Genomic DNA, 9,559 nt, shown 5'->3' with positions numbered 1-9,559 from the left:
TAACTTAAAGGAAAAAAAAAAGCTAGTTTGTTCCAGTTACAAAAGGGAATCTAGCGCAGCACCCTAAAAGCTGTGGGAACTGATGAATGAACATCACAGTCTGGTTGGTTGATGAGAATTGATTTCATGATAATTTATCTATGACATAATGCCCAGCAAAAACACTGTGACATAAAATATAGCAAAACAACCACAACAACAAAAAAAACTTTTTAAAAATGCTGAAAAACTTTTCCATCCTGTACCCTAGAACCAATCATTACACCACACTGCAATGATCACGTGGGTTGCTATACTTGTTCTAATGGCCAAACAGCAATGTCCATGGAGTGTCTTCACCCCTCTCATCACAATTATATTCCCAGTGTTGGTTTTTCAAGTCACAGGCTGATCTGTCAGTTGCGTTACATTTGTTATATCGGCAAACAGTTAATGTACAGGAGACAACTTTGAGAGACCCAATCACTTACCAGCCAAACCAAACAGCAAGGGTTTGACACAAAACTTATTTTTTCTAATCTGAAATATGTATAGTTAAATATATGAATACTAAAAGTCAAGGGGTTGCTATTCAGAAGGATTTAGCTGGGTAGGAGTCTTCCTATATGGTTAAATCTCGCTGTTTGGCTCCTGTGTTGACATTCAGTGACACTTAGGGGTCCCTTTTACAAAGCCATGGTAGAGGTACTGTGACACTGGGTCTAACGCAGGAGCCCGGAGGTAGTTCCCCCCCCCCCCCCCCAGTGCACACCATTTCCAGCGCAACAAAAATGCCTGGAGGCAGTCAGCAGCACAGTGCGCTGCCCAGTTACTGCAAGGTTAGCGTGGGAGCCCCTTACTGTAGGTGGCAGTAAGGGCCCCCCCTGGAAATGGCCACGCTCTAATCCCTGTGATTGCCAAAAACAATCTTTTAACTGCTGTGGCAAAAGGGGGTCTCGGTGAGCGGCAAATCAACGTGCTGACGCCACCTCAGGCACCCTCTTACCGCAGCTTGGTAAAAAGGGCCCTTAACTAGATAGTATTGCTGAATGTCAGCAGAGACCACTGCAGCACAATCCGGTTAGTGCCAGGGAGGTCCAGGGTGGAGCAGAGGCAGAGAGGGGAGTTAACTGGGCATTGCCATTTTCAGAGCCAGTGTCTGGATAATTAGGGGCTCTTTTACTAAGCTGCGTTAGGTGATAACGCAGTTTAAAACGGTGTACCATGGGACGCACTGAGTCAACCTGCAGTAAGTGCCATTTAAAAAATTGTTCTATTTTTGGGGGGGAAGGGTTGTATCAGGGCATTTTTGTGCTAATCAGTTAGTGTGGCTATATTACCGTGAGCCAGGTTAATGCAGGATTACCATGTAAGCCCTTACCGCATACAAAATGGGTGGTAATAAATGCTCACGTGATAATTTTTTTTAATGGCCGCGTGCTAATAGCAAAATTAGTTTATGGCCTTTAGTGCAAAAAATGGAAAATCGGCCATTTATGGCTGCAGCAAAAATGACCTTAGCACATGGGAAAAACCAGCTTTTACCACAGCTTAATAAAAGTGCCCTTTAGTTAGCCAGGTACCAGCACTGCATATCAACCATATCCAGACAACTTCCAGCCACTGAAAAAGACCCAAATATTCAGTGGCAATCCCTCAATAGGGGCCGACACGGATATCCAGGTCTAATTCAGCCAATGGGGGCCAGCGTTTATAAAAACATTGACTGCCACTGGCTGAATACTGACAAAATTCTTGCCTGTACACTTTTTCCAGCTATATTCCAATGAGATGGAGGTAGCTTGTACCTGGCATAAGCTGTGGTAGAGCAACGTGGGTATCACTGTAGCACATGGTATTGTGAGTGTTGAACTGAGGGCAATTAAAGGAAAATACCACATCTTGGAAGTGGACCTGCATGTACACCCTTCTAACAAGCTCATTTGCACCTTTTATTATTAATAAAATCTCACCTTAGTCCTTGACTAACTTTTCTTCTCATCTACCAACAACTTATACAACCATTTCAACTGCACACAAAAAGCCCTAAACGTTTACTGCATGAAAACAGTATGGGCTGAACTGGTGATGATTTTTTTTTTGTTGTTGTTAGTTTGTTTTTGGTCTTTAGAAAAAATAAAACAGTCCACTGTCCCGCAGAGGCTGCTCAGACTCTGTTCCTGGTAACTGTGGCTCACTCTGCATGAATTTCAGTTTCCAGCCTTTGCAATGACTGTTCAGATGGAAGGAAAGCCCCCTGTGCTAGAGCAGAAGTGTAGGTCCTGTTGTGTGCATGAGAAAAGCCAGGGGGCACAATGCCGCTTCTTTGGTGTGGAGCTACGGCATGATAGTCCTCCAAATTATCGTACTGGGATACCACAGTCATGGTGCTTTGGCGTTTGCCCAGCGTTGAATGATACTGGTACAGCAGGCTTGGGTCTCTCTCTAAAGTTTCAGAGTGGCGGAGTCGAAGGCTCTGGCTCCTTTCTGGTTTTGGAGGTGGTGCTACTGGCTGAAATAGCTTTTCCTCTTCCTTAAACAGGTCTCTTGGGTGCTTTTCTGTTCCAATAGGCTGCCTAGGACGGGAGCGGTCTATATCTAATCTGTCCTCTGATAACCTGGCCTCTTTCTGATTCAGTCTTAAAGGATCCTGACCAGAGATGTACTTCCCGCTGGAATGATGGTAACCTACCGATTCTGGGGGTTCTTGCAAACTTTTAGAGCTATGCTCTAACTGCAAACTGGCTCCTGTTGGATATGGTGGACCACTGTTAGCTTCTGATGACTGCCTATGGCTTGTATCCTGATGCAGGTGTGTTCTTTGTTCTGGGGCACTACAGATGGGGTCATGCAGTTTTCGGTTCCTCATGCTGCCTTGTTTTTGGGGCAGTGAAGGTTTCTCTACCTGCCCATTTCCATAGACTCCATGATAATGGATTCGGTCTCCACCACTTTCTGGATGATGCAAGTGGTAATTTTCATCTCCTTCAGGTGGAAACACCTTGGCAGGGTGCTTGCCATCTTTTCCCTCAGCAACAGAGAGAAGGCCAGTTTTCCCTGGATCTGAGCGACTGCGGAGATGGATAAAGTCAATTCCACCCACTTCATCCTGCACCACCGGGGCCACATTATCATACTGGGACATGACTGGCCCTTTCACTTTCTGACGTGCACGGCTCTCCCTCCTAATGGATTGCATCCGGTACTTCTCTAAATCTTCTAGGTCCCAGGAGATGTGCTTGGCTTCTGGGGCAGGTGGCACATCACGGCTGATAAAGCTGTGTTCCTTGCCTGCTAGCTGACCCATAATACTCCCTCGAGGGTATGGGGTCATATTGGGAGAACGATACAGATTCTTCCCTGGTAGCCTGCTAGTGTAGGATGCAAAGTCTCGATTGTGTAAGGAGTACTGCTGGCGAAGCCGTACAGTGCTGTACGGATCCAGGTCATAGAACGTACCATCAGAGGAATAATAAGTGGCACCCGATGAGCCGGAGTAAGGGCTGTACCTGTAGTGCACGCGGCCGTTCTCAAAATATGGCTGCAACTGGGTGACATGATAGTCTGAATGGGGCATGAAAGGTTGATATGGCTTATACTGATATAAGGGTCTTGGGCAATATATTGGCTCATCATCTGGGGGTACCTCTGTTCGAGATATAGGGGTAGAACGAACCAGAGGTGGTGGGGGAGGAGCATGCAGCGACTGTACCCTTCGGATTGTGGGATATGGTGGTATCTCATCAGAGTAGCCTGAAAATCGTAGGGAAGGACTCATGGATGCCAAGTATTCAAACCTACTGCGTGGTTTGGAGTGGTGTATTGTGGCATTTTTCCCTTGACTCATGTAAGTGTTATAATGGGTAGCCATAGCGGAAGCAGTATCTGCTCTAGAGCTATAGATCTGGTGGTGATCTGCTTTACCGCTGTGGTAGGAGAGATGGGGAGGGGGTGCAACCTCTGGCCTGTACATGGGCTGAGGGATGGCAGATGGTTTGTGATGTGTATAGCTTTCAGGTACCATGGGCTCTGGTGTACTGTCTATTTTAGTATGGGAGAGATACGGTGATTGCAAGGAGGCATGTTTTGGTGGTGGAGGTGGTGGCGGTGGCAGGGGTGGTGGTAAGGCATCTTCTACTGATGTTGGCAGCATCGCTGAGGCCAAGAAGGAATGATAATTAGAGGTGTTAACAGCATCAATATTACTTGAATGTATGGCTGCAGCAATCTTACTTTCCACTGAGCGGACAGGAGGAGCCGGTGGCATAAAAGCATAAGATGGATGTGTGGGAAAGGATTCAGAGCGCACATGCAGGAAAGGAGCCCTGCTGCTCTCTTTAGGCTTTTCAGGGAGTCCTGGCAGAGCTGCTGGGGCGATTGTGGCAGGGGGCATAGCAGAACACAGATCAGTGATAAACGCTGGGGCAGGCTCAGCAATTTTAGGCTCAGGCAGCTGTGGTGGTTTCTCCAGTGCTTGCAAAGATGTTCCCATTTGTACCTGGTTCCAGAAAAAAGGACAAAAAGAAACATTTGAGTAGAAAAATGCATAGTCATGCCCAAGGACTATCAATAACTAGGACACAGCACTAATGCTCAAGGTAAGTGCATAGGGGCAGACTGAGAGTGACCTGGCACCCCCCCCCCCCGGGTTGCTGCCCCACTGTCCCCCTATACCGTTGCAATTCCTCTCCCGCATACTACAGTCCCCCGAGCCTCAGTGGGCTCTTCCCTGTCCAACCTTCAAGGGCCCTGGTGGTCTAGGGGCTTCTTCAGGGGCAGGAAAGAACCCCACTCTTTCTTACCCTCTGCTGCTGTTCTACCCGGCGCCATTGTGTTTTCAAAATGACTGCCGAGACTTCCTGCAGGTCTCAACAGTCTCGAGAGACTGCTGAAGGGAGTGTCGGCAGCCATTTTTAAAACACGGCGGCGCCAGGCAGAATAGTGTGCTGTTCTTTTCTGCCCCTGTAGAGGCCACTAGACCACAGGGGCCCTTCAAGGTGGGAGAGGGGGGCTGTAGTGTGCGGTAGCAGTGGGCAACCGGGTAGAGCCTCTGGGACCTTGGGCACTGCCCAGTTGCTCAAATGGTCAGTCCACTCCCTGCCCCTGTAAGGGCCTTTGGTTTGAAGTGTGACAAATTGTTCTGCACAGCAGGTACATCAAAGATCTGCAAAACAGCAGACACACTGCTTGTGTGAAACATTACAAATATGGACAAAGACACAGGGAGCACAGTTTACTCAAACATCTGATGCTCTTATTACGGTAGCACTGTATCATGGGCAAAGCTGATATTTGGATAAGCAGGGGCTGCAGTGGAATGGAGAGGAGGGGGGAGGGAAGAAGGAGAGGAAACCCTTCATAGTACTTCACTTTCTTTTCAAGATTAGAAAAGTCAAAATTAATTCTGCAAATCCAATTCTCAATTTGTTTGTTTAAGCTTTTCCTCCCAAACCACTAGGAAAATCCCACCTTATTTCCCTAAGGATGTGGTGAAAATCTGAAAATGTTGTTTGTCACCAGCCTTGCTGAAGTCAGCGATGTATTAATTCAATGTAATTTCTTTCATCCCACAATTACCCCAAATAAAGTTCTATGCAGTTTACAGGAAGTAAACTGGGCATTCCCAGGATCTACAAATTTATTACATTTAGAATAGTCAATTCTTATCTAATATGTATGTTGCGAATAAAAAAAGCTTTAAGAATTTTATGAAACACACTATAGTTAAACATTAGTCAAATATTTCTTTTCTTGAGACTACAGGATATCTACAGACTCACTTTCATCTAGGCAAAAGCAAGCTATGTCATATACAATGTACTATATTCTTGTAGAGCACAGAGCACAAACTATTAAGATGAAAATCCGGTTGCCTGAGATTCAAACACTTCAGTTTTGTCACTGCAACAAAAGTTGCCTGGAACAGCCCCAAAGTAGGAACATTTTAAATTCTGTTAAACATGGGAAAATTTCCTAGTCCCTTCATCCCCTGGGGTTTTTGAAGCAGATTTGAATTTAGCTCACACCTTTTCAAATAGTAGCTCAAGGCAAGATACATCCAGGTACAATAGGTATTTCCCTGTCCCTAGAGAGTTTACAGTCTAAACTAAAGCATACTTTATAGAATACGCTTAGGCGAATTTCATTTCAACGCCAACTTTTTAGGTGTGATATATAGAATCTAGTCCAAAATATACAGATAAATTGCAACTCCACCCAAACTACAGAGAGAGAGAGATGGCAGTGTTTGAGTGTGGGGCCTATGTTTAAAGGTCCCGCCCCGACATTGCACCTACTTGCTTCTTGGGCCAAGAAACAGGTAGGACAGAGACAGCAGGGCAGAGGGGGGAAATGCTGGACATGGAATGGAGGAGAGAGGAAGGGGAAAGGAGATGTTACTCACTTGCCTTCCCCCCAAGTGCTGCTGCCCTATGTGGATGCCATGTCCATTTGGTGGTAGGGCTGGCCCTGAGTATACGAGGCTGCACAATTTTATAAAAGCCCTTTTCTGAGTGCAATAGGGGTTTTACATGTGGAATGTCAAATATACTCACACAAAAGGTGTTTTGGAAGCTTTGTTCTTTAGGATGTATAAGAAAATGTTTTTTTGCCAGGACCATTTTAGGCTAGTAACTCAGGCAATGATTCTTCCAAATTTAAAGGGGATGTGTTGGGGTGTGTTTTGGGAAAGACATGGGCGACACCAAAAGGGACATTTTTCAGCATTAATGAAACAAAACAAAAACATCTAGGGGCCAAAATTAAGACATTTTTTGTTAGAACCGCTTCAATCACAAATAAGTGACAAGGCATTACCCCTCTTACTACCCTAGTGTTCACAAACCCCCACTGATCCCCCCCACCCCCCACCAAATATGTGCCAGTGACAGTACATACCAGGCTCTATAACAGCTTCAGATATGATGGCCATTCTGGTTAGAGCAGCAGGCAGGTCCCAGGAGTAGCCTAGTGGTCAGTGCAGTGAACTGTAAAGAAGAGAACCAAGGCCCATATCCCACTCTAACCGGTACACTTGTGGTGGAAAGTGTGAGTCCTCCAAAAATCACTAAATATCTACTGTACCTACATGTAGGTGACACCTGCAAGTTTGAGGGTATTGTAATGGTGTTCAGTGAGGTACAATAGGTTTTTCTCTGTTCCTGGAGGCCTATTACACAATATAAGGGATTATGGTGAGATGTGTACTTGGGAACTTTTAAGAAGTCCACTGCAGTGTCCCCTAGACTACCCCACTGCTCTGCTGGGATGTCTGTGTGGCCCCAGATATCCCAATGGCTGTTTTTTGGGGTGTTTTTCTCTTGGATGTTCCCCTCAAAAATGGTCCCAAAAGAAAACACAATGAGCACAAAACACCTAGAAAAAGGTAAATTACACATTTACCTTGAGAATCATTTCTTTGAATCATTACAACTTTGATCATTTATTAATGCAAGAAATCCTAATTGACCCTAGGGACTCTTACTATCATTGGACTTTAATTATATGATGTAATTGTAGTCTCTTCAATGCTATCCTTTAGTAACATGATAGAATTTCTTTTCTTTTTCTTTGTATATCCTTATCCTCTTTAAAGGATTAGTGTATCAGTTCCCCCTCATTTTGTGGACTACAGCGTATATGATAGAAGTGTGAGGGAATTTTTTCCCATAATTGTTTATTCTTTAAAATATTTCGCATATTTCTTGTCAAAGTTCGCTTTGGAATTGTATTTAAAAATTTAATAGATAAATAAAAAAAAAAAAAAGAAAAAAAGAAAAAGGTGATTTTCAACCTAAAAGATAGCCATTTTCAAACCTGAAAAACATCTACGTTCACCACTCGATTTATCAGACTTAGATGTTTTATCAAAAATTCCCCTTGCATTATATTCTGGTTCCTCCAATATCATATTAAAAGTTACAAACCTTGCAAAATACTAATTTACTCAGCTAGAAAATTTGATCATATTTCGCTTTTGTAGTTCAATTTCCACTGGTTGGCAATAAGAACTCAAATTACATTTAAATGTTGCTTATTTGTTCATAGAATTTTGTTTGGAACTGCACCTTTACTTATGAACCAGCTTATTAACCGATCTAGGAATCAAAATTGCCTGAATTTTCTATCTGTAAAAAAACCTAAAATATAGGCGTCTTTTTTTTTTTTTTTTATCTACCTTCATCTACCAAGTTGCAAGTTATGGAATGAATTGCCTTCTTTTTTTAAAATTGAGTTGAATTATTTGTCTTTTCGTTGTAGAAAACATTTCTTTTTATTGATAATTAGTAAAAACTTAATTGCCGGTTATGGTAACTTTTTAAGTTAGCAAACCCTGTGTTAGCTTGATGTAAGTTAAATACTTTCCTTTTCACTGAATAATTGTATATCTCCTTAGTGATCATTGTAAATCCCAAAAATGACTGTTTTATATCTTTTGTAATCTGTGCTGAGCTAAAATATATGGTTGATGCAGTATAGAAATATTTATATTGTATTCTGACCATTTACATGCATTCACGGCACCTAAATGTTGGCACCCTTTTTATAGAATTAAACATACACAATGAGCACTGAATGTTATTTCAATATTTCCCCAAATTTCTCCTTTTTTTCTGTAAAAAGAAAAAAACTGAAAAATTGTTCCCCCCCCAACCCAATCACTTCAAAATTTTCAGTAATTTTACAATTCTAATGACTGCACTAGCACCTCACCTGGCTAGGAGGGCTCGATACCATACCAGTTCCTGCTGGAATCTGCCCCACTGCTAGTTGTTGCTGAGCCGGCTGGTTACTTGTAGGACTGTGCTGAATGGCTGGTGCTACCACTTCGATCACTGTGCTTGAAGTCATGGCAGGGGGCCCCTGGATGGATACTCCATAGATGCTCTTGGGTAGATGTCCCATGGATTCTGCACTGGTTGGTGTAGCTGTCGTGTGGGCTATCGTCACAGTGGTGGTCCTCTCTGTTGGTGTCCCAGACTGAGGCTGCGGCTTCTCTTGAGGAGTACTCTCCGGGGTATTTGGGCAAGTAGCATAGGCGTTTAATGGCCTCTTCTGAGACTGGGCAGATGCTTGCTGTGCAGACTCAACCAATGCCAAAGCCAACATGCGTGCAGCATTTTTGGGAGGAGGGGGAGGTGGGATCAGAGATACTGTACTAACTGGAATAGGGTCCTGGGGAGAGTCTAGAGAAGATGATCCTGAGGAAATATTAAAGTGTGAGAGAGACACAACAGATGGATTATTTGACCTGGAAAATTGCATATAGCAAGTCTACTAATACAGTGGATATATTTTCATCAACTCTAGAACAAAAGAGTAATGCACAAACCGAATCCCATGTTGGCGTACATTAAAAGACCACAGGTCTTCCATATAGTGCGAGAAGAAAAATCAGTGGAAAAAATAACTCCCAGTGGTTAGCAGGATTAAGACTGATGTACTAGGAATTTTTTCCTCCACCCACATTGAGAGGAGTATTACAGGCTTGTTCCTGGTCATTACAAAAGAAATTTTTTCTGAGGAGAGGAGACCCAAGTGAGTCCAGCTTCATCATTCTTCTCAGAGCGTATGCACATCA

At 43.7% G+C, this 9,559-nt stretch overlaps 1 protein-coding gene across 2 annotated transcripts in view; it reads right to left on the bottom strand.

Annotated features, from left to right (window-relative positions):
- Positions 1 to 780: 780 nt before the first annotated feature.
- The window catches only part of ARHGAP32 (Rho GTPase activating protein 32), a 385,189-nt gene continuing 376,410 nt past the window's right edge, over positions 781 to 9,559 (bottom strand). For both annotated transcript variants that reach the window (XM_030221202.1, XM_030221203.1), the window contains exons 21-22: positions 8,692 to 9,179; positions 781 to 4,477 (exon numbers count right to left, since the gene is read on the bottom strand). In XM_030221202.1, coding sequence (XP_030077062.1) covers positions 2,174 to 4,477; positions 8,692 to 9,179 — 2,792 coding nt within the window. In that variant the 3' untranslated portion in view covers positions 781 to 2,173. The remainder of the gene's footprint in view (positions 4,478 to 8,691; positions 9,180 to 9,559) is intronic.

The sequence above is a fragment of the Microcaecilia unicolor genome, chromosome 12 (assembly GCF_901765095.1).
Source record: "Microcaecilia unicolor chromosome 12, aMicUni1.1, whole genome shotgun sequence".
Taxonomy (NCBI): Eukaryota; Metazoa; Chordata; class Amphibia; order Gymnophiona; family Siphonopidae; genus Microcaecilia; species Microcaecilia unicolor.
Note: the sequence above shows the minus strand (reverse complement) of the source record. Positions and strands in the feature narration are given on the sequence as shown.